This window comes from Dipodomys merriami, unplaced genomic scaffold, assembly GCF_024711535.1.
Source record: "Dipodomys merriami isolate MVZ:Mamm:240054 unplaced genomic scaffold, mDipMer1.0.p SCAF_41, whole genome shotgun sequence".
Taxonomy (NCBI): Eukaryota; Metazoa; Chordata; class Mammalia; order Rodentia; family Heteromyidae; genus Dipodomys; species Dipodomys merriami.
In genome coordinates, this window is record NW_027205715.1 from 4,307,602 (window position 1) to 4,332,497 (window position 24,896).

Consider the following 24,896-nt stretch of genomic DNA (forward strand, 5'->3'; position numbering starts at 1 on the left):
CGTCCTGAGTCGGCCTGGCACCCAGACAGTCAGCGTTTATGCACTTATTTTTAGGCCTGACATCTTGGTCAAGCAAAACACTTCTTCCTGGGCAGGTCTTTAAGAGGTCTGGCATCTTCGTCCTTCAAGGACAATGGGTCAAAGCTATTTGCTCTCCTATTTTTTTCTCCTCTGTCTCTGCATTTATGCTATAGCCCGAGACCCTAGAGTTTATTCCTCCTTCTCCTCCTCTTTTGAATCAGCGTCTCGCATCCAGTCCAGGCTGCCCTTGAATTGGAGATCCTCCTGTCTCAGCCTTCTAAGTACTGGGATTACTGGGATTACAAGTGTGAACTACCATGCCAGGTTCCAGTCATGTTTTAGACATGATCCAACTTTCTTTCATTCTCTCTTGCTTACTTTCTTTCCGTTCTTTGCTTGATCTCAAGACCTTGAGCCATACCTCCACTTCTGGCTTTTTGCTAATTAACTGAAGATTTGCTGATTAATCTGGGCTTTATCTGTCTGGGCTGGCTTTGATCAAGATCCTCAGATCTCAGACATTTTTTTTGCCAGTCCCGGGCCTTGAACTCAGGACCTGGGCACTGTCCCTGAGCTTCTTTTTGGTCAAGGCTACCACTCTACCACTTGAGCCACAGCACAACTTCTGGTTGTTTCTATTTATGTGGTACTGAGGAATAGAACCCAGGGCTTCATGAATGCTAGGCAAGAACTCTACCACTAAGCCATATTCCCAGCCCCCACTGGGCCTTTGGTACAATCTTTGTGTTGATCTTAAAATCTTTGCATTGTCTGGAAGAGACATGGAGGAAAGCTACTTGAGTCTAAAGGAACCAACAGCTGCTAGTTTGTAAGTAGTCTTGAATACTAGGCTAAAAGGTTGAAGCTTTATTGGAAAAGGTACCACAGATGCAGAGTACAACCTTCAAGCAGTGTGTTAATAGCCCTAGATAGTGATTGTGGGAAAGTCTCAGTTTACTTATCTACACAAATGGAAATAGGGGCTGGGAAGGTAGCTCAGTGGTAGAGTGTTTGCCTCACATGTATGAGGCCCTGGGTTCGATTCCTTAGCACCACATAAGTAGAAAAAGCTGGAAGTGGCACTGTGGCTCAAGTGGTAGAGCGCTAGCTTTGAGCTGAAGAGCTGAGGGACAGCTGAGGTTCAGGCCCCATGACCGATTAAAAAAAAAACAACCAACCAAAAAGAAATGGAAATAGTGGGTTGGGTGTAACACTGGTAGAGTGCCTGCCTAGCATGTGCAAGGCCCTGGGGTCCATCTCTTCTATAGACATCTACATACACAAACATATTCCCAAACCTCATCCCAGAATGCCTAGAGTGAAGCTAAACAACCAATTGTGTGTGTGTGTGTGTGTGTGTGTGTGTGTGTGTACACCTATCCTGGGCTTGAACTTGGGAGTCAAGGTGCTGTCCCTGGGCTTTGTTCAAGGCTAGCACTCTATCACTTGAGCCACAGCTCTACTTCTGGCTTTTTTTTTTTTTTTTTTTTTTGGTTGTGGGGCTTAAACTTTGGGCCTGGGTGCTGTCCCTCAGCTCCTCAGCTCAAGGCTAGCACTCTACCACTTGAACCACAGTGCCACTTCCAGTTTTCTGGTGGTTTATTGGAGATAAGAGTTTCGCAGCTTTCTTGCCCAAGCTAGCTTTGAACCATAGTCCTCAGATCTCAGTCTGCTGATTAGTTAGGATTACAGGTGTGAGCCACTGGTGGTTGGCTGCTTCTTGTTTTTTGTTTGTTTGGAGATAAGTCTCATGAGGACTTTTCTGCCTGGGCTGGCTTTGAACTGTGATCCTCAGATCTCAGCCTCCTGAGTACTATAGCTAGGATTATAGGTGTGAGCCACTGATGCCAGAATGATTCTTTTTGAGCATACAACCCTTCACCAGCTTGGAGAACATTAACATCTTAGACCCATAAGAAAGTAGGAAGATGTGGGCAAACAGTCTCAACTTCTGAATAAAACAGAGGAAGGGCTCACACCCACAAGAAAAATGGGACTTAGGCCTGGGTGCGCCTTGTTTAAAAACAACAAAGTCAAGGGCTGGGAAGGTGGCTCAGTGGTAGAATGCTTGCCTTGCATGCATGAGGCCCTGGGTTCAATTCCTCAGTACCACATAAGCAGAAGAAACTGGAAGTGGTGCTGTGGTTCAAGTGTAGAGTGCTAGCCTTGGGCTGAAGAGCTGAGGGACAGCACCCAGGCCGAGTTCAGGCCCCACAACGAACAACAACAAAAAGACTCTCTCTCCCTGACAATTGGCAAAAAGCCAAGATGGAGGTGTGGCTCAAGTAGTAAAGTACCAGTCAAGCAAGCAAGCTGGGAAGGTTCAGTGCCTCAAGTTCAAACTGGGGCTGGGAAGGTGGCTCAGTGGTAGAGTGGGTGCCTTGTATGCATGAGGCCCTGGGTTCGATTCCTCAGCACCACATAAGCAGAAAAAGCCAGAAGTGGAGCTGTGGCTCAAGTGGTAGAGTGCTAGCCTTAAGCTGAAGAGCTGAAGGACAGTGCCCAGGCCCAGAGTTCAAGCCCCATGACTGGCAAAAACAAACAAACAACAAAGTCAGAGTTTCTTCTTCAGCTAGTTGAGGGCTTAGCAGCCAATTTTCAATTACTTTTGTTCCATTTGAGAATTCAAAGCAGTTTGTCCTAAGCTAGATAGTTTCTTTCCAGAACAAATGACTAATAAGTTTTACCTTTTCCTATTCTAAGACATCCAGGGAGTCAGTCCATGTATCTATCCTTTCACTATCTTGGAATGTCCATTAGTGACAGGAATCCAGAAGAGCAAGGAGCCAGGGACTCTGCCTGCCGTACACTGACACGCTCAGGAGTGAGAATATGTTAAAAAGGACACATTGAGTCTCCCTTCCCGTTCTGTGGATGGCTTCTGCGCCTGACCCCTCCCAGCCTCACTGCTTATCTGTCTGGACCGTCTCATTTGAATGGCCATCACTAAACATAGGGATATAACAACCATGTAGGACTGATGACACACAGGTGCCATTGCTAGATGTCTGCAGCGGGCCTGGCATCAAACTCAAGCTCATAGACTGATGATCTTGCTTGCATTTTGGTTATGAGACACTCGAAATAGCTTTTTTTTTTTTTTTTTGGCCAGTCCTGAGGCTTGAACTATGATCCTAGGCAGTCTCTGAACTCCTTTTGCTCAAGGTTAGCATTCTACCACCTGAGTCACAGCTCTACTACCAGCTTTTTCTGTAACTAGGACAAGTCTCAAGGACTTCACTGGCAGGTTTGGCTTTGAATTTCAATCCTCAGACCTCAGCTTCCTGAGTAGCTAAGATTACAGGTGTGAGCCATTGGTGTCTGGCGAGCTGCCAACTTCAGACCTTCCATTAGAACTAGGATTTCCAGGACCTTCCAGGGGAATGGCTCAAGTGATACAATGCCTGCCTAGCAAGTGGGAGGCCTTGAATTCAATTTTTCTTTTTCTTTTTTTTTGCCACTCCTGAGGCTTGAACTCAGGGCCTGGGTACAGTCCCTGAGCTTCTTTTGCTCAAGGCTAGCACTCTACTATGTGAGCCACAGCGCCACTTCTGGCTTTTTCTGTTTATGTGGTACTGAGGAATTGAACCCAGGTCTTCATGAATGCTAGGTAAGCACTCCACCACTAAGCCACATTCCTAGCCCCTCATGTCACTTTTTATTCACCCTATCAACTTGGCTCTAGATGCTGAAAGCTGCCCCTCCCCTGCACCCTCCCACCCATTGTCCATATCCACGGGATCCTTTCATAGGCCTCCATTTGTCTTCTGGGGACCTAGGGATTACACCTTCAACCTTGACATCTTTTTTTTTTTTGGTTGGTTGTGGGGCTTGAACTCTGGGCCTGGGCACTGTCCCTCAGCTCTTCAGCTCAAGGCTAGCATTCTACCACTTGAGCTACAGTGCCACTTCCAACCTTGACATCTTTGGACAAGCTGAATGGCTGGATGATTTGCAGTCAGCACTTGGAGCAGCTAACACTTCTTTTGGCTTATGGTTAGCTGGACATGATTCAGACTTTGGGAATACTTACTCAGTCTTACTCTTTCTCTCCCCATTTAAGAAAAAAGTGGACAGCAGTTGAGTCTACCATAATTTTATTGTAACAGAGAAACCAGGCTGCAATAGGTCTAGATTAGAGCAGATGGTGGGTATTTTTCCAACAGGCAGAGTCTGAGCCTGTGGGCAGCAATCTCAACTAAGGTTGTCTTCTTTCTGATCCTCCTCTGCGCTGCCTCCTATCACTCATGGTGTGGGATGAGCATTCGCAGGCCAGCTGAGGGAAGAGGCTGAGCTGGGCAGAGGCCCTATCCCAACAGGAGATACTACAAATCGCTGGGGAGGATGCCAAAGTAAAGTATAGTACCTACTCTCCCACTATTCTCTGCTGAGAAAGGAGAGTGTTTGATGTGGAGAGACAATCATGTTCTTCATTCTTAAATTCTGGTAGAATGAGAATGATGGTCGATCAATCAAGTAGCAGAGTGGGATGAAAATCTAGGCTGGTTTTCTTCTCTTTTTTTGCCCTTAAATAGTAACAATAAAAACTAGCAATGACAAGAAAGCTTTTTTTTTTTTTTTAAAAACAAGACAGGAAATAGCATCTATTATTTTCCCTGCTGCAGTAGCCACAGACTCATTGGTTTTTGGAAGCACAATTCCTGAACTGGGGTGTTGATAAGGACAAACATGAGGACAAAACTGCTAATGACAGAAATAGGTCTTCTCTCTCAGCTTCTAATATGAGCTAAGTCATGGCTGGATCCTAACACCACCATACAATGCCTCAGTTAAAGCTTGTGAAACATTGCAGTTTCAAGACTGACTGTTTTTGTTTGTTTGTTTTGGTTATTCTTTTTGGTGCTTTGACTTTCGTGTACATGTAAACTCTTTCAGAAAAGCTAGAGGCAAAAGGATGGGGGGGAGGGGGCGGGGAAGGAAGAGTTTGGTTGAGAGCCACAAAATCCCAGACGCCAACCATGGATGCCCCTGCCCTATCTCATGACTCAGTCACTGAGTGTTCTGCACTGGTTGGAAGAAATGACCTATTCGTTACCCCCACCCCCCATCCTCATGGGAGTCTTGCAACAGCAGAGGCTGAAGACGACAGGAAGGTTGTCTCTGTTCAGGAAGGTTGTCTCTGCACTCCATGGGTTTACTTGGTGACCTGGTGTATAGCATGGGCAAGGTAGCCCACATTGTTGGAGGTGACTCCAGCCACAGAGATGCGGCCGTCCTTCGTCATGTAGATGGAGAACTCCTTGGTCAGCCGCTCCACCTGCAGAGAGAAAGAGCTTGGGGACTTCTGGGTGGAAATTTGTCAGCCCTAGCAGGGCAAGTTGTTCGGATAGAAAAAGAACAGAAGGCTCCATCTTCTTCTTTTTTTTTTTTTGGGTCTGGTTGTGGGGCCTGAACTCTGGGCCTGGGTGCTGTCCCTCAGCTCTTCAGCTCAAGGCTAGCACTCTACCACTTGAGCCACAGCGCCACTTCCGGCTTTTTTCTTTTTGCTCATGTGGTGCTGGGAAATCGAACCTAGGGCCTCATGCATTGCAATGCAAGCGCTCTACCACTGAGCCACCTTCCCATCCCGGCTCCATCTTCTTACTAGAGCCTTAATCCCATAATTCAGTGTGGCAGCTTATAATAAAAGATTTGAAACCTATTCTAAAGTAGGATGATGGGTTCTGAGGCTGGGCACCGGTGGCTCACGCCTGTAATCTTAGTTACTCAGGAGGCTGAGATCTGAGGATCATGGTTCAAAGCCAGCCCTGGTAGGAAAGTCCGTGAGACTCTTACCTCCACTAAACCACCAGAAAACCAGAAGTGGTGCTGTGGCTCAAGTGGTAGAGTACTAGCCTTGAGCTGAAGAGCTCAGAGGCAGTGCCCAAGCCCTGAGTTCAAGCCCCATGGCCAATTAAAAAAAACCCAGACAAACAACATGAAAGGCTCCAAAAGAAATGTTTTCAGGGAAAATCCCAAAGAAGCAGGTAGCATAGGACGAATTCTTCTGCCTCCTAAGGACTGGTCATCTGTGGGATGATCAACTCACCTGCTCAGGCTTTAGGCCAGTGAAACAGAACATGCCAATCTGGTCGGTGATGTGTTGCCAGTTGTGGTGTGAGCCCTCCTTCTTGAGGTTGGACACCAGTTGGGTGCGCATGCTAATGATGCGGTCGGCCATGCCTTTCACTTCCTGCAACCTGCAAGGAAACCCAGAGAGGTGGCTCATTCTAGCCGAGAACCAGCAGTAAGCCAGTGTTTCTGTGCTTCAATTCTCAGTCCTTAAGTAAGTCCCACCTTGTCAATGGATAGGGAATAATATATATGTGTTTTTTTCAGTTTTGGGAGTTGTACTTGGAGCCTTGTGCTTGCTTGGCAGGTGCTCTACCACTTGAGTCTTGCCTCCAGCCCATTTTGCTTCAGTTGATTTTTTTTGTTTGTTTTTGGTCATGGGGCCTGAACTCTGGGCCTGGACACTGTCCCTCAGTTTTTCAGCTTAAGGCTAGTGCTCTACCACTTGAGCAATAGCGCCATTTCCAGTTTTTTCTGCTTATGTGATGCTGAGGAATCGAACCCAGTGCCTCATGCATGTGAGGCAAGCACTCTGCCAGAGTCAACTATCCAGCCCTTCAGTTGATTTTTTTTGTTGTTGTTGTTGTTTGGTCCAGTCGAAAGGCCTGAACTCTGGGCTTGGGCGCTGTCCCTCAGCTCTTCAGCTCAAGGCTAGCGCTCTGTCACTTGAGCCACAGTTCCACTTCCGGCTTTTTTCTTTTTGCTTATGTGTTGTTGAGGAATCGAACCCAGGGCCTCATGCATGCAAGGAAAGTGCTCTACCACTGAGCCACTTCCCAGACCTTCAGTTGATTTTTTGAACAAGGTGTGGCCTAATGTCCTGGTTGGCCTGGATTTGGATCCTTCTATTTATGTTTCTCATGCAGCTAGCTGGGAGGAAAGGCACATAGTACCTGTCCGGATTTTTACTGGTAGAGATGGGGTCTCATGAACTTTTTGCACAGGCTGGCCTCATTATGGCCTCCCAACTCTGCCTCTTGATTATCTAATATTATAGGCATGAGGCCTTGTGCCCAGCTGAAGAAATCAATTTTATAGCATTGCATTATAAGACTACTTTGACCAGACAATTATAATAGTTAATATATATGCATGTTAAGAAAAGTGAAGGTGGGGGGAGGGGGGAGGCTGGGAAGGGAGGTGAAGGGTAAACAAAGGAGGAGGCTGCAATGCTTGGTAAGAAATGTATGCATTATCCTGCCCATGTAATTGTAGCCCCTCTGTACAATATGTTCTCAAATAAAATAAAATAACATTAAAAAAAAAAAAAAAAGAAAAGAAAAGTGAAGGCAGGGCTGGGAAGGTGGCTCAGTGGTAGAGCACTTGCCTTGCATGCATGAGGCCCTGGGTTCGATTCCTCAGCACCATATAAGCAAAAAAGAAAAAAGCTGGAGGTGGCACTGTGGCTCAAGTGGTAGAGCACTAGCCTTGAGCTGAAGAGCTGAGGGAGAGCGCCCAGGCTCAGGCCCCACGACCGGACCAAAAAAAAAAGAAAAAAAAAAAGAAAAGTGAAGGCATTATTTCAAAACTTAAGAAGACCAAGGGAAAAGCTGTGTGCTGAACAATCAAATATGGCCTTATTCTCAATACAGATGTAAAAACATTCTTCCTTCATAATGAAGGCAACGCACTCTGAACTTACAGCAGGCCAAGCTGGATGCTGAGTGCTGAGGACTGACGTAGTCTTTTCCTTTGCCTAATTCTGAGAGGAGGATCTCCCCACCCCTTTCCCCTATTTGCCGATCCTGGGGCTTGAACTCAGGGCCTGGGCTCTTTCCCTGAGCCTCTTTGTGCTCAAGACTAGCACTCTACTACGTGAACCACAGCACCACTTCCAGCTTTTTCTGTTTATGTGGTACTGAGGAATTGAACCCAGGGCCTCATGCATGCAAGGCAAGCACTTTACCACCTAGCCACATTCTCAGCTCCTGAGACAGGGTCTTACTATGTAGAGGCTGGCCTCAAATTCATAATCCTTTTGCCTTACCCTACTGAGTACTGGGACTATAGATATATACCATCTTTCTTCTCTAAAAGCTTATAAAGTCTGTGTGTGGTGGCTCATGCCTATAATCACAGTTTGTTTAGGAAGCAAAGATCCAGAGGATTGCAGCTTGAGAGCAGCCTAGGAAAAAGTGAGGATCTAGCTCAACAAGTAAGTAAGGTATAGTAAAATCCCACCAGTATAAAATAATAAACAGGAGAGGAATAAGGGAGAGTGGTAGAGGGGTGAGGTTGATGGGGTTACGGAATGTCACAATGAAACCCACCTTGCACAACAAATGTACAGTAACTGTACAACAAATGACAGGTGCTGGTAGCTCATGCTTCTAATCCTAGCTACTCGAGACTGAGATCTAAGGATCATGGCTTCAAAGCCAGCCCAGGCAGAAAAGTCTGAGACTTTTATCTCCAATTAACCAGTAAAAAGCCAGAAGTGGAGGTGTGGCTCAAGTGGTAGAGCACCAGCCTTGAGCAAATAAAGTTCAGGGACAGTGCCCAGGCCAAGTTCAAGCCCTAATAGGAGCACAAAAAACAAAGCAATGTCATTTTTTATGCAGAATGTACTTAAATAGATTGAAGGTCAGTAATAAAAACAAGTATTTAAGATGTAGAGTATAGTAATAAAAGACAAAAATATGCCGGAAGTATTGATTCAATGTTAGCTATTACTGTGACAAAAATAAAAACATGGTGGCTAGGAATAGCTCAGTGGTAGCACACTTGGGCAGACCTATCATGTCTGAGGCCCTAGGTTTGACCTCTAGCATTACAATACTAAAACCAAAATATGATCTTTGTAAGGAAGTTTTTCTATGCAGGTACTACAATTTGAACCGGATTCCAGGGGAAAGTAGCTTTTGCTAAGTACGGATGATATGTATGAAGGATAGCATAAACACCAGCCAATTCTCAATTTTATGGGTCTCTTTCAGGGAAATAACTTATTTGATCCAACAAAATATGCTCTCCCTCCTCGTACCCTTTCCACACAGGACCTAGAAGGTTCTACATGTCACTGGAGGTCAGTCACTAACTGGCTTTGAAGGGGCTGGGACTGGAACTAAGGGTGGCTGGGAAGTCTTTACCACTGCTTCCGCAAATCTGGGGATGTCAGGATGGTGGAGGCGATCCGGGCCCCATTGAGTGGAGGGTTGGAATACATGGGACGGATCAGGATCTTCAACTGGGACTCCACTCTTTTGGCTTCCTCGGCATCTTTGCAGATTACAGTGAAGGCTCCCACACGCTCGCCTGAACACAGAAAATGATCACGTCAAGAGAGTATTCCAGTCTCCTTCCCTCCCACACACACTGGGGGTTGAACTTGTACTTGCTCAGCTGGTACTCTACCATTTGAACCACATACCCAGACTTGTGTCTCTCCTCCTCACCCCCCCCCCCCCCCCCGCCCTGCTTCTGATTTTGAGATGGAGTCTCTCAGACTTTTCTAGCTGGCTCTCTTAGAACCATGATTCTCCAGATTTCAGCCTCTTGAGTAGTTAGGATTACAGGTGGGAGCCATCAGCATCAGTTTTAAGGTTTTTTTTGCTTTTTTTTGGGTCAGTCATGAGGCTTGAATTCAGGGCCTGGGCACTGTCCCTGAGCTCTTTCGCTCAAGGCTTGTGCTCTACTACTTTGAGCCACAGCGCCACTTCTGGTTTTCTGGTAGTTAATTGGAGCTAAGAGTCTCACCAATTTTCTTGCCCGAGCTGGCATCATTTGAACCATGATTCTCAGATCTCAGCCTCCTGTGCCCAGCATTTTATTGGATCTATTTTCTTGGCACCTGGATCTGTTTTTGTTTGGGGATCATCAGCTTTCTTTGCTAAAGGAATTCATGGATATTTGGAGAAGATATGGCTAAGAAAATCAATCAAATCTACTCTTACCTCTTTGGGTAAGGACTCACTCTGCCTCTCATTCTGTCTAAGCATCAGAGCACGTATCACGCTGGGTCCTTGCTTACCATATAAGCCCATGTTCTTGGCATACGATTGGCAGAGACAAATGTTAATGCCCTGTTCGATGAAGTGGCGCACAGCCCAGGCATCTTTGTTACCATCACCGCTGGCAAAACCTTGGTAGGCCATGTCAAAGAATGCAAAGAGATTCTTTTTCTGGGAAGGAATGAGAAGACCAGAGCTTTAGTCAGGCTGTCTGCGATGCTTGGGCTCACTGGGACCAATGCCACAGTTACACAGCTTCTCCCTAGAGGGAAGCTGGAGTGATATCTGAATTTTCCTAGTGTTAACACCGCAACATTTTTTAGGTTTTCACTTTAACGGATATGGTTTGCAACAGACACCAAGGTGTCTTAATCTCAGTGTGTGTGCAGTGCCCCTTAGTCAAGCAGGAGGCTTCTGAGGTCCACAGTAGTTTGCTTGGATCAGTCAGCACAGAACTACTTTCTCTTGACAGCGGTCTCTGTGTTATGTCTCTTAACTTGTTCTGCTTGCAGCTAAGAATTGACAGAAGGTAGGGAAGATAGTGACACAGCAGGAGTGATGTTTTCCTCCCTAAGAATTCTGACCAGTGTCAGAACAGGAAGGATGTGAAAACCCATGTGAGAGGAAGAACACGTAACTCTGACTGTGCATATGCAGGTGCCCAAAGCAGACAGTGAGGCTGGAGTGCAGGACAGCCAATGACAAGTTGTACCAGAACTTGGTATATTCAGGCTGAGCAAAAACATTATTTCAAACGGCTCATGCATCATGTATCACAAGGAGCCCTTTCCTGGCAGTTCATTCATGGTGCAGGCCTGCATAATTGCAGGCTAAGCGTCCCAGGCTAGTTAATAACCACCAGTCACCCATTTGCCCACCCTCCATACCTTCACCACCGATGCGATTTCCTTCCACTGCTCTGGACGAGGGTCTACACCCGTAGGGTTGTGGGCACAGGCATGCAGGAGGAGAACACTTTGCTCTGGTATTTTCTAAAGAGAAAAACAATCAAGAAAAGACTTGGCATTGCATTGTGTGTGTATTTTCTTTGCTGGTCCTGGGGCTTGAACTCAGGACAGGGTTGGACTCAGGACAGGGTTGGACTCAGGACGTGGGCACTGTCCCTGGGCTTCTTTTGTTCAAGGCTAGTGCTCTACCTCTTGAGCCACAGAACCACTTCTGGCTTTTTATTTTTTGGGTCTGGGCGTGGGGCCTGAACTCTGGGCCTGGGCGCTGACCCTTAGCTCTTCAGCTCAAGGCTAGCACTTTACCACTTGAGCCACAGTGCCACTTCCGGCTTTTTTTCTTCTGTTTATGTGGTGCTGAGGAATTGAACCCAGGGCCTCAAGCATGCAAGGCAAGTGCTCTACCACTGAGCCACCTTCCCAGACCATTTCTGGCTTTTTATGAAGTTAGTTGGAGATAAGAGTCTCAAGAACTTTCTTGTCCAGCCTGGCTTTGAACCGTGATCCTCAGATCTTGGCCTCCTGAGTAGCTAAGATTATAGGTATGAGCCACCAGGGCCTGGGCACTGTCCCTGAGCTTCTTTTACTCAAGGCTAGCATTCTACCACTTGAGCCACAGTGCCACTTCTGGCTTTTTCTGTGTATGTGGTACTGAGGAAACAAACCCAGAGCTTCATGCATGCTAGACCACTAGGCCACATTCTCAGCCCTATGTTGTGGAGGGAGTCATCTGAAACTACAGGGCACTTCTGAGAAGTGACCAGTAGAACTTGAGCATTAGCCCACCCCCAGTACTGTAAGGCAGACACAGGAGACATGGAATGTCCACATGGAAGTTTATTCTGTTGTTTCTCCCCTCCCATTCTGGAAGCCATACTTACTGAAATGTCTTCTATGGCGCCTGTGAAGTCAAACCCGCAAGTCTTGGGGTCATAGTATCGATAGCTCTGGAGCTGCATGCCAGCATCCCTGAAGATGGGTGTGTGATTCCCCCAGGTTGGTTTGGGCAGGTAGACGTCTCGGCTGAACTTAAAAAATCTTTGCTAAAACACGAGAGGAAAGGGAATGAAACAATCATGAAAGACAGGCAAAAACTGGTGGTACACTTTACTGAGATAACATTTTCCCCACTGAAACCTAGCCACGAGAATCAGAATTCAGGCTCTGACAATCACCTTGGCTAGGTAGCAAGGAAGGACCTGTCTGGGCCTCACCTATATTTGTAAAATGAAGTAAATTCAACCAATTAAGACACAAGCTCCTTGTAACAGTAAGTGCTCAACCATTTGAACCTATTAGCATTAGTATTATTATATTCATTGCAACTTCTCCAAAGTACTTGCTTTCTTGAATTCAGGGGTTGCTCAGCTTTGTTCCCCCCCCCCCCCCCCCCCCACAGCTGGCACACTATTATTTAAGCCATGCCTCCAGTTCCAGCTTTTTGCTAGTTAATTGGAGATGAGTGTCATTTGCTCTACCCGGGCTGGCTTTGAACTGTGATCCTTAGATCTCAGCCTCTTGAGTAGCTAGGATTCCAGGTGTGAGCCACCAGCATCCAGCTTCTTCAAAGACCTTTCTTTTATCAGAGAACAGAACTTGCCAATTCTTTGTAAAGAGAAAACCTGCATCTGGTAAGCAGTCAGACAGAGGACTTGGCACCTTTAACTTACAGTTTATTCCCAAAGGAATACCCAAACTTACCAGAAAACTGGCTCCAATCCTTAAGGCTCCAGTTCCAGAAATGGTCTGCACAGTGACAAACTACAGGAGAGACATTGGGTTAACTATGTATGTCTGTGCTGCCCAGGGTGTGCTCTGGACTTTGGAAACTAATTCCCTATAGCCTATTTGTACCATCATGCTACATGAAAAACTTAGCCAACAAATCGCTCCCCAATATACAAAAACTGATTTATACATGCAAAACAAAAAGCCACAGTACTAAAATATTACTTTAGAGCCGGGTGCTGGTGGCTCACGCCTATAATCCTAGCTACTCAGGAGGCTGAGATCTGAGGATCGCGGTTCAAAGCCAGCCCGGGCAGGAGACACCGTGAGACGCCTATCTCCAATAAACCACCAGAAAACCGGAAGCGGCGCTGTAGCTCAAGTGGTAAAGTGCTCGCCTTGAGCTGAAGAGCTGAGGGACAGCGCCTAGGCCCAGAGTTCAAGCCCCACGGCCGACAAAAAAAAAAAAAAAAAAAAAAAATTACTTTAGAATATTACAAAACATGATGATGACCCTCCCCCCCCCCCCCCCCCCCCCCCCCGCTCCTGAATCCTGGGGCTTGAACTCAGGGTCTGGGCTGGGCACTGTCCTTGAGCTTCTTTTGCTCAAGGCTAGTACTCTACTGCTTGCGCCACAGTACTACTTCTGGCCCTTTCCGTTTATGTGGTAGTCAGAAATTGAACCCAGGGTTTCATTTATGCTAGGCAAGTGAGAAATCGAACCCAGGGTTTCATGCATGCTAGGCAAGCACTCTACCACTAAGCCACATTCCCAGCCCCATGATAACCTTCTGGAACAAAGAGCTTTGCAAAACAAGTGAACATATATATCAAGATAATACTGAACACTGATGATGTTGAGGACTGAACATGGGGTTTCACATATGCTAGACATGAGCTCAACCACTGAGCTCTACCCCCAGCTCATGCTTTTTTTGTCAGTTGTGGGGCTTGAACTCTGGGCCTGGGCACTGTCCCTCAGCTCTTCAGCTCAAGGCTAGTGTTCTACCACTTGAGCCACAGCACCACTTCTGGTTTTCTGAGTGGTTTATTGGAGATAAGAGTCTCACAGACTTTCCTGTTGGGCTGGTTTGGCTTTGAACCCCAATCCTCAGATCCCAGCCTCCTGATTAGCTAGGATTACAGGTGTGAGCCACCAGCACCCAGCCAGCTCATGCCTTTTTAAAGGTTGTCTAGGAGTTCCTATTCTGTGAAGAGATAAAACTGTTTCTTCTAACTGGTGAGCTTTTTTGGTTTGATCTAAAGCCCAGACCTGCAGGACACAAGCACGTATGGCTTACCCGACCACTTTTCAACACCTCACTGTTCTCTCCCAAGGCCAACTCTGCAGAGGCCTTACAGAATTCAGCCAGTCCCCCAATAGGCAGGTATTCCTTGTCAAGATTTTTTGCAGCAATCTGAGCCTCTGCCTGCACAGGAAAAAAAATGTGATTATTTAGTTTGTCTTACATGGAACCACAATGATTGCTCATTAATGTTTTGTTATTTTTTTTTTTAATTTTAGAATTACTTTGACTTCTTTGGGGGTTGGCACAGTTGGTCTTTGAACTTGGCCTTACATTTACTAAGCAGGGGTCTACCACGAACCATGCCCTTCCCCCTTTATTTTTTATTTTATTTTTTGCTGGTCCTGGGGCTTGAACTCTGGGCCTGGGTGCTGTTCCTCAGCTCTTCAGCTCAAGGCTAGTGCTCTATCACTTGAGTCACAGAGCCACTTCCAGCATTTTCTGAGTAGTTTATTGGAGATAAGAGTCTCACTGACTTTCCTGCCTAGGCTGGCTTTGAACCATGATCCTCAGAACTCAACCTCCTGAGTAGCTAGGAATACAGGTGTGAGCCACCAGTGCCCCACTCACCAAATAACTTTGTATTTATTCTCCAGTGCTGGGGCTCAAATCCAGAGCCTTTTATATGCTAGATAAGCATTCTACTACTGAGCTACACTCCTGCACTGAATAATTTATATATATGTTTGTTTGTTTTTGTTGGTCATGGGGCTTCAACTCTGGGCCTGGACACTGTCCCTCAGCTCTCAGCTCAAAGTGAGCGCTCTACCACTTGAGCCACAGTTCCACTTCTGGCTTTTTCTGCTTATTTAACCCAGGGCCTCATGCGTGCAAGGCAAGGCAAGCACTCTACCACTGAGTCACTTCCCTGCCTTTTTTTTTTTTTTTTGGTGGGTCGTGGGGCCTGAACTCTGGGCCTGGGCGCTGTCCCTCAGCTTTTTAGCTGTAGACTAGCGCTCTACCACTTGAGCCTCAGCCCCACTTCTGGCTTTTTCTGCTTATGTGGTGCTAAGGAATCGAACCGAGGGCTTCATGCATGCAAGGCAAGCGCTCTACCACTGAGCCACCTTCCCAGCCCCCCAGCCCTTTTTAATATATTTTTTTGTAAAGATACTGTACAGAGGGGTTACAGTTACATGAGTAAGGCAATGAGTACATTTCCTATGGAGCATTGTTACCCCCCCTTTGCTAAATAATTTTTACAACTTGCTCTAAGGGGATTAGTTATATTTAATGGCACTTCTGATAACAGTGTGTTATGGAGAAATGGGAAGTAGCAACAACAGCCTTTATCCACAGAGGGCTATTCCTCTCCCAGGAGCCATGTTAACATTTCAATCCTCTTGTGCACCCTTAGAATTAGACAAGACATATGCTTATTTTCTAATTGTTGAAAATACCCTGGGGTCTCAACCTTTTACTTTTACAGTCAAGAAACTTATAGCCCAGAAAGCTATAGTGATTCATGAAGTGCCAACCCCAGGCTCCTGGACCTTGTTGATCACCCCTTCAACCTCTCAGAAGCTTCCTTCTGCGTCCCCCTCCTGACTCAGAGGCGAAGGATGGCAGGCTCACCTTCCGGACACTGGGGAGCACATAAGGCTTCCCATTATCGTCCCGGTATGCACCGACGCCCAGGTTCATCTTTTTGCTGTTGGTGTCTCTCTTGAAGGCTTCGGTGACTCCCAGGATGGGATCTGGGGGTCCCATTTCCACCTGGGCCCACCAGGAACTGAAACGACAAACACTTTACCTCAGTCACACGAACTGCAAGATCTATTTCAACAATGTTTGTGTTGTACACAGGATATAGCAATAGGTACCAACAATCTAAGAGCACAAAAGGTTCAGATTACCTTGCAGAAGACTAGAGAGCAATAATTTCAGTACAGTACTGTGGCATGCAGAGGGGGAGATCTCAATCATTCTGGGGAGAACACAGTATAGGCTTAGTTATTATTTATTTATTTATGGTACTAGAGCTGCAGCTCAGAGCCTCTTAGATTTCTTTTTACTCAAGATCAGTGCTCTACGATTTGAGCCAAGCCTCCACTTCCAACATATTGCTGGTTAATTGAAGATAAAAGTCTTTCAGGGGGCTGGGAAGGTGCTTAGTGGTAGAGGGCTTGCCTCACTGCATGAAGCCCTGGGTTTGATACTTCAGTACCACATACACAGAAAATGCTGGCTCTGTGGCTCAAGTGGTAGACTGCTAGCCTTGAGCAAAAGCAGCTCAGGGACAGCGCCCAGGCTCTGAGTTCAAGCCCCAGGACTGGCAAAAACAAAAACAAATCGAAGTAAAAAGTGTGGGGTCTTGGCCCAGACCCCACACAGCAGCAGCCACCCAAACGTTCTGACCTTTCCATTCGTTTATCTACTAGAAATTGCGAAGAGCTACTATTTATTCTTGACTTTGTCTTGTTTGTTTGCACAAACAGCTAAGAAGGCACCAGTGTCATGCATATGACAATCTTCACAGTCTTGCCTCTGTTGGCAGAACATAGCGCCCCCCCCCCACTCCCTGCCCTGGCACTGTGGGCACAAGCACTTTCTGAGCTCAGGTGGCTGATATAGTCAAGTAGATAGAGCTTCTGGCTGGCTAAAGGTCCTCAAAGAATATCCATGTGGGGTGCAATGGTAGGTATTTACTAATTAGAAATGAGGAATTAGAAATGAGGAATTTGAAGTAATATACTCATTGCCTTACTCATTTAACTGTAACCCCTCTATACAGCATCTTAACAATAAAATAAAATTTAAAAAAAAGGAAAAAAAGAAATGAGGAATTTGACAATAGCAATGATGGAAACACACTGTGTGTTAATGTAAATGACATCTGTGTACTGCTAGGAAAGTTTTGAGTCTATGGACTTCCTGAAACACCAATCCCACAGAACATGAGGACTGATGGGAAAGTGAATCCAGTCACTGGTTGCAGTTTATTAATCTGACAGCTAGTGTGTAGATCTCACCCAATGATCACTTGTAGATTTCTTTCTTTCTTTTTTTTTTTGGGCCATTCTTGGGGCTTGAGCACTGTCAGGGCCTGAGCATTGTCTCTGAGCTTCTTTTGCTCAGGCTTGAACTCTACCACAGCGACATTTCTGGCATTTTCTGTTTATGTGGTACTGAGGAATTGAACCCAGGGCTTCATGCATGGTAGGCAAGCACTCTACCACTAAGCCACATTCCCAGCCCCTCACTTGTAGATTTTTTTTTCTTTTTCTTTTTTTTTGGGGGGTCCGGTTATGGGGCCTGAACTCTGGGCCTGGGCACTATCCCTCAGCTCTTCAGCTCAAGGCTAGCGCTCTACCACTTGAGCCACAGCACCACTTCCGGCTTTTTTCTTTTTGCTTATGTGGTGCTGAGGAATCGAACCCAGGGCCTCATGCATGCAAGGCAAGCACTCTACCACTAAGCCACCTTCCTAGCCCCATCACTTGTAGATTTCTTAAAGAAGGTATAGAGCTTGTTTGGGTGGGTTTTCTGTCTTACATTTCTGGACCATGGCACACAGATGTGGTATGGCAGTCACTGTAGACCTTTTATAGACCGCTTTGTTGGAGGCGGGGGAGAAGACAGTGGCTAAAGCCCACTCCATGGGTTGCTTCAAATGCTGAAGATCTGGTCTGTCTCTGGCCTCCACTTTATTAGTATCAGGGAGGCTTTCCTCTCCCTACCACTTTTGAAGCATGTGGGAGAGCAAAGCAGTGGTCCTTATTACATCTGCAAAGAAGCTTATGTGTTAATGTTTTTGTTTTTGTTTTGTCTGGTCATGGGGCATGAACTCTGAGACCGGTGTTCATCTCAAGGCAAGCGCTCTACCACTGGAGCCACAGTGCCACTTCTGGTTTTCTGGTGGTTAATTGGAGATAAGAGTCTCACAGACTTTCCTTCCCAGGCTGGCTTTGAACTGAGACCCTCAGATTTCAGCCTCATGAGTAGTTAGGATACAGGTGTGAGCCACCGGCATCTGGCTGTGTTAATGTTCTAACAAAGTTTGCCCAATACTGATGGGCTAGCTTTCCTGGATTAGTGATTAATGGTTGACCTACAACATAAAAGGTCATTTCTTATCTTTTTTGCAAACTTGATAGGAGAGATTTTGTTGTTGTTTTTCCTATGCTTTATATTGACTAGTATGGTCTTGATTATGTATACAACAACAAAAAAAGATTTTCACATATTAAGGAGCTAAGATTCCTTAAGTTATTCTTTTTCTTTATTCTTGTCTGTGGTGGGGCTTGAACTCAAGGCCTAGGTACTGTCCCTAAGCTTTTCTGTTACTGTTCTACCACTTTGAGCTATAGTTCTACTTCTGGGTTTCTGGTGGTTAGCTGGAGATAAGGGTCTCGTGGGCTGAACTGTGATCCTCAGATCTCAGCCTCCTGAGTAGCTAGGATTACAGGTGTGAGCTTTCTTAGGTTATTCTTTGGGTTAAACAGATTGTCAATGGTTGTTTCTCAGGTATTCACAATCCTATCTTAATCAAGTGAACAAATGTTATCTAATAAGTTTTAAAAAATTGGCCTTCACAAAACTGGATCTAAAATACAAAAACCAAAATGTCCAGCTTTCATTAGAAACTACTTTCGAAACTTCTACAGAGTCCCTGGAAAGTATCAGCTATTTTCCCAATAAACTCCTTTCTGGCTTGGGTGCTGGTCGCTCAACCCTGTCATCAGGAGGCTGAGATCTAAGGGTTGTGTTTTGAAGCCGGACTGGCCAGACAAATCTGGCACTGGTGATGAACTCAAAACTAACTTGGCCTCACAGCTGTTAAATGGTATGTGTGGTTAATGTAAGAGCAGATTCTTCTGTTTTTTACATTTCCCATTCACTTTTTTTTGAGGGGGAGAAGGGGCTAGTTCTGGGTCTTGAACTCAGGGCTTGGATGCTATCACTCAACTTTTTTGCTTAAGATTAGTGCTCTACCACTTGAGCCACAGTTCCATTTATGGCTCTTTGCTGGTTAACTGGAGATAGAGTCTCATGGACTTTCCAGCCCAGACTGACTTTGAACCATGATCCTCAGATCTTAGCTTCCTAAATGGCTAGGGCTACAGGTGTGAGCCATTGGTGCAAGGCTGTATACACTTGCTTTAACAGTCTCTTTAACAGCTTACTTACTGCATGGACTCCAACAGCAGCTCAGGTACCAACCAGCTGTGTGAGCAGAGACAGGCCAAGCGACCGGACTGTCTTACCTTTCCTCATGCATAAAACAGGCACAACAGTACTTATCTCCAGAGTTGGTATAAGGATGCACAGTGAATGCTTGATGTTTTTCACTGCCTCTAATGACCACTACTATGCTTTTATTTGCAGCCACCTGAGGCTAGTGAGGCTAGTAAATAGACAATACAGGCAGTACATGATCATGGACATTATGACCAAATGCAAGTCATTCTGGCTTTCAACCATCCCTACTCACCTTTTCCCATACTCTCATCGCATCGTTAGCTCTAGAGCTAGGACTCAAAGTCCTCTGTTCTTTTAAATTGTTGTTCTAGGTTGCAAAGAAGAAAGATACAACTTCTGAATGGGGCCTGCAGTGAGTTTTGGTTGCCACCCACAATTCATCCCCAGGAAACTGCAAGCACCTGCCTATCTGCATCACTGTCATTAAGTGCTGTGTGAGGGGAAGACTTTGAATGTCAAGGACATTCAACCTTCAGCAAAGCCACTTTCTCTTTTAAGAAGATAGGCCACTTCTCAGGCTCTTAAATAATGACACAGCTGCCCTAACCACCAGGATAGAAGGCACCGTTCTTGTAGTATAAAAAATACTTACATGTCGAGTTCTTAATTCTCCACATCCTTCACTGATTACTCCACCCCTTAAAATGGCAACGACTATATGCTGATGTTGTAACACAACTTTACAGTAGATGCAAACAAGTGTGTGCTAGGGGTAAAACCCATGCCCACAACCTGTGGCCTACAAAGTAATTCCTATTGATGCTCTTTGGACAGAAACACAAAGCCTCCATCAAACATTGAGCAATATTGACCAGCCAACCAAGGAGATTGTTGGGTACAAAGTATTCCAATAAACATCCAGTTTCAAGGCTTTGCATTTTCAGGAGGGGTTTGGGGAAGAAGGCTTAAGTCTACCTAATGTGCTACAATTTTAAGAATGCTTTCCCTCACATTCTTCTTATTCTAGAAGAACTTCATGCCAAGCCCACAGTTCTGATCTTTTAACTATTAGTTATTGTGCCACTATTGTACATGGCTTTTATAAGAGTCTCATGATACTCCTTTCATTACTTCATTACCATTAAGTAACTAAAAATAGGCTGGGGGAGCTGGGTACCAGTGGCTCACATCAGTAATCCTAGCTATTCAGGAGGCTGAGATCCGAGGATTGTGGTTTGAAGCCAGCCCACGCAGAAAAGTCTGTGAGACTCTTATCTCCAATAAACTACTTAGAAAAATCCAAAAATAGTGTTGTGGCTCAAGTGGTAGAATGCTAGTCTTCAGCAAAAGAATCTCAGGGATAGTGCCCAGGACCTGAGTTCAAGTCCCAGGATGAGAAAAAAAATAGGCTGGCAATTTTTAGCTCAGTGGTAGAATGTCTGTTTGCCTAGCATTCTCCAGGCCCTAGGTTTACTCCCTAGCACCATCAATCAACAAAAAGAAAGATCATTATAAAAAACATACAAGAGTACTTTTTTGGGGGGGGAGGGAGATAGGAAGGGATGGGAAGAGGAAACAAAGGAGGAGCCAACAATGCTTGATAAGAAATGTACTCATTACCTTGCCCATGTAATTGTAACCCCTCTGTACGGTATTTTCACAATAAATTTTTCTTTTAAAGTACTTTTCTTTCTTCATTGACTTGTGACTGAGTCTGACCTCATATCATTATGCTTTTATACCACAGGTCAACAATGAATTGTTTAACACTTTTTGTTTAAAAAATTAAGTACAGGGGCTGGGAAGGTGGCTTAGTGGTAGAGCGCTTGCCTTGCATGCATGAGGAACTGTGTTCGATTCCTCAGTACCACATAAGCAGAAAAAGCCGGAATTGGCACTGTGGCTCAAGTGGTAGAGAGCTCGCTTTGAGATGAAGAGCTGAGGGACAGCGCCCAGACCCAGAGTTCAGGCCCCACGACTGGGGGAAAAAAAAAAAAAGTACAGGACTGAGAATGTGGCTTAGTGGTAGAGTGCTTGCCTAGCATGCATGAAGTGCTGGGTTTGATTCCTCAGTACCACATACACAGAAAAAGCCAGAAGTGGCACTGGCAAAAGAAGCTCAGGGACAGTGCCCAGGCCCTGAATTCAAGCCCCGGGACTGGCAAAAAACCCCAAAAAACAAAAAACCCAAAACAGCTAACTCATACACTTGCATTTAGAAAGAGATCTATTTAAGTGATATGAGTACAGAAATTTTAAATTCCCTTGGATAAATTCTTAGCTCTCAAGAACATCAATTACCAACGTTTTATGCATTAGAATGAGCTTCCTTTTCCTTTCCTTTTCTTGTGCTAGTATTGAGGCTTGAATTCAGAGCCTGCAGCTTGTACCCCCTTCCCAGGCAGAGCACTCTACCAACCTGAGCCACGCCTCCACTTCCAGCTTTTTGCTGGTTAATTAGAAATAAGATTCTGAGACTGTTCTGCCTAGTCTAGCTTGTAACCATGATCCTTAGATCTCCATCTCCTGAGTAACTAGGATTAGAGGTGTGAGTCACCAGTGCCCAGTGAGAATGAGCTTTTCTTTCTTTGTTCCTTCCTTCCTATTAATTTGTTCATTTATTCATTGAAAGAGCCAGATATGGTCTCATATGCTTTTGTGTGTGTGTTAGTCCTGGTGCCTGATCTCTAGGTCTGGGCACTATCCCTGAGCTTTTGTGCTCAAGACTAGTACTCTACCACTTCAGCCAGGCCTCCATTTCCTGCTTTTTCTGTGGTTAACTGTGGAATTTCCTGCCTAGGCTGGCTTTGCATAGTGATCCTGGGATCTCAGCCTCCCAACAGCTAGGATTACATACAGGTATGAGCCACTGGTGTCCTGTCTCACACATTTTTAATCCTAGCATTTAGGGAGCTGAGTTAGGAGGATTTAAAGTTAAAGGCCAGCCTGGGGAACAAAGCAAGATCCCGTCTCAATCCCCTCCAGAACACAAAAACAAAACAAAACAAATCTTTCAATGGATTTAGTGTGTTTTGCACATTTCCCACCTTTCCATTTGACTCTAGGTGAAGATCACTTTCACATAAAAGGAGTGAAGGTTGGTATATCACCCCTGAAAAGTAAGTAGCACAGCCAGATAGATCACCTGGTGCCTTCATTCAATCCTGGTTCATTGTTTAAGCATGAGCAACAGCTCCTCCTCTTTAACTGATCAAATATTCTAACAATTTGTTACATACTTTGCAGTACTAAGGTTCTCATTTGTGTTTAGATTTTGATCTAAACATGCAACATTAAAATGTCATATTTGTTTAAAAAAAAAGCTCTGAAGTAAAATAATTCAATTTGAGAGACATGCTAGGCACCAAACGCTGAGCTGTAACACTGAACAAAGCAGATTCTCAGCTCTCATGTGACTAATAGATTCTTAAGCTGAAGGCATGACTAAAAAGGCTTTTAAATGGAGGCTTCAGGCTCACAGTCAAATCAACAAAACAAGGAAGGAGTTTATGGATACTTATAATGGTGAACCAGACTTTCCACTGCAAGTAAAAATCACTCCTTTCTCTAAATCTGCTACATAAATAACTCCTTCCTAATTCTGCTTGATTAGGTAGGAAGGCTTAAAGAGCAAGAAATGATAGCTAGCCAAATCAGGAAGAGGAATGAGAAGCCCTGGCAAAACTGTACTGCCAAGAGATTTCAGGGAGGACAAACTGTTCCATTAGCACGGAGGGATCTCCTTTGTACTTCCAATGGAAAGGCCACAGCTCATATAAAAGGCAAGGCTATATTGCTGGGAGTTAAGATGTGCCCCCAAATGGTTTTAAGGACTTTTTCCCAATCCTGAGTTTTTGAGTGTCTGGCTCAGACAGAAATTACTCACTTTTATGCCCTAATTTTTCCCTATGCACTACACATCACAGTTCAAAATGATACACCTGCCACTCTGTGTGTGTGTGTGCCTGTGCCAGTTCTGGAGCTTGAGCTCAAGGTCTGGGCGCTGTCCTTAAGCTTATTTTGCTCAAGGCTGGCACTCTACCACTTAAGCTCTAGCTCCACTTCTGGTTTTCTAGTGGTTAATTAGAGGTCTGAGTCTCATGGATTTTCCTGCTTGGGCTGGCTTCGAACCAAGATCTTCAGATTTCAGACTCTTGAGTAGCTAGGATTACAGGCGTGAGACAGTCACCGCTGGCCGGCTACATTTGCCACTTTTTGAGCCGAGCCTTGTCCGGCTCGCTGCTGAATGGCCAGCATTGTGGTCCAGGGCTTGGCTCGGGGAACTTGGATTATGAAATGTTCTTTTTAACGCAACGCAAGAGCAGGGTGAGATGTAGCGGGAGGACTAATGAGTTCTCATCGGCTGAACATCCGAAGGGTTTCAAACAAACAAACAAACAAAAAGAAGCGCGCAGGAAAACACCCAATCCTTTCCCACTTTCCCACCCAATCCTTTCCCAAGGTCACGGGACGCAGACTGGGAAGCGGGGTGCCCAGGCTGGCACCTCAGAACCGTCCTCGAGCGTGCCGATACCCCAGCGGGCCCCACCGAACTCCGCGGGGGCCTCGGTGGGTGACGACAGGTGCACCCCGCCGCCCCCCACGCCGGCCGGTCAAGGGCAAGCGACCCCGGCCCGCAGCCAATCAGGGAGCGGCTGGCCCGGCTCCGCAGCCAATCAGCGCGAGGCTGGCCCGACCCGGCCGCCCGCGTGCTCGGCCTCGGCCTCGGCCCCGCACCCACCGCGCCCTCTCGGTACCCCCGAGCCCGCCTTGAGTGGGGTCCAGGGGCCGCCGAGGCTACGGTGCCCGTGCCGGGGATTGCGCTGGCTCGCTCTCCGGGAGGGATGCGGGGCCCCGAGGCTCACCGCGAGGGGAACGCAGCATCCTCCACCCCCGGGGGTGGTGGGGGAGACGAGCAAGTGTGCGCGTGCAGGCGGGGGCCTCCGGGGGCCCGCAGCTCGGCTGGGCCGGGCGGGCCTGGGGTCCAGGCGCCATCTCAGTATCCCTTCGGCTTACCTGGCTCTGGCAGACGCTGCGGCGGCAAGGCCCGGATGGAAGGCCACTCCGGAGAAGACGCGTCCTGAGTGCAGCAGGGCCATGGTGGGCGGCAAGCGGGGCAGCGCCTGGCGGGGAGGCCGGCAGGGAGAACAACCGCGGGGCGCCGTGCGCGGACTGGAGGGCAAGGTGAGGACGGCGGATTCCCCGAGCGGGGTAGAGCGGCCGCGCGCCAGGCCCGAGCCGCGCCACAGCGGCCTCTGGCGGTCGGGGGCGGCGCTGCCGCTGCGACGCGGAGACGGGGGCGGGGCTTCATGTGGCCCCGCCCATCACGGGGCGGTCTCCCCGCTGTCCCCGGCGCTGGTCTCGCTCCAGTCGCTTCCTCCCGCCCAGGTGCGAGTTTGGAAAATGCAGGAAGCTTGACTCACGCAGTGGAAATGTTTTCTACCAGGCCCTCAGCTATGCAGACCCCCAGGGGGCCAGTTTCAACCCTCAGTCCTCCGCCAGGCTGATTTCCTGGAATGCCTGCTCCTTTATCTCGGCCACAGGCCGGTGTGGGCAGTGGAGCAGATTAACTGAGATTAGCAGATTATGTCTAAAGACAGGCCCTGATTGAGTAAGGGCAAAACAACCCATGATTATTAGCACCAAACTCATGTGGGTTGTCCTCATGATATGAGTAGAAGGGAGTGCAGTCCTTCCTTCCTTCCTTCCTT

At 46.6% G+C, this 24,896-nt stretch overlaps 1 protein-coding gene across 1 annotated transcript; it reads right to left on the reverse strand.

The window, feature by feature from the left end:
• Positions 1-4,101: 4,101 nt before the first annotated feature.
• Got2 (glutamic-oxaloacetic transaminase 2) lies at positions 4,102-24,390 on the reverse strand. The gene is made up of 10 exons (XM_069992442.1): positions 24,202-24,390; positions 15,619-15,775; positions 14,038-14,166; positions 12,710-12,769; positions 11,890-12,051; positions 10,931-11,035; positions 10,064-10,214; positions 9,183-9,348; positions 6,071-6,221; positions 4,102-5,299 (listed from the first exon to the last, which is right to left on the reverse strand). Exons 1-10 carry the CDS (start codon positions 24,282-24,284, stop codon positions 5,177-5,179), a joined length of 1,287 nt encoding a protein of 428 aa, XP_069848543.1. The 5' UTR covers positions 24,285-24,390; the 3' UTR covers positions 4,102-5,176.
• Positions 24,391-24,896: the final 506 nt, after the last annotated feature.

Excerpts from the sequence above, each read along its gene's own strand:
- Got2 (XM_069992442.1), bottom strand. The coding sequence starts at position 24,284 with ATGGCCCTGCTGCACTCAGGACGCGTCTTCTCCGGAGTGGCCTTCCAT. Across the intron at positions 15,776-24,201 it reads GCAGCGTCTGCCAGAGCCAG|TTCCTGGTGGGCCCAGGTGG; the intron begins GTAAGCCGAAGG and ends TTGTCGTTTCAG. Across the intron at positions 5,300-6,070 it reads CTGGCCTAAAGCCTGAGCAG|GTGGAGCGGCTGACCAAGGA; the intron begins GTGAGTTGATCA and ends TTCTCTCTGCAG.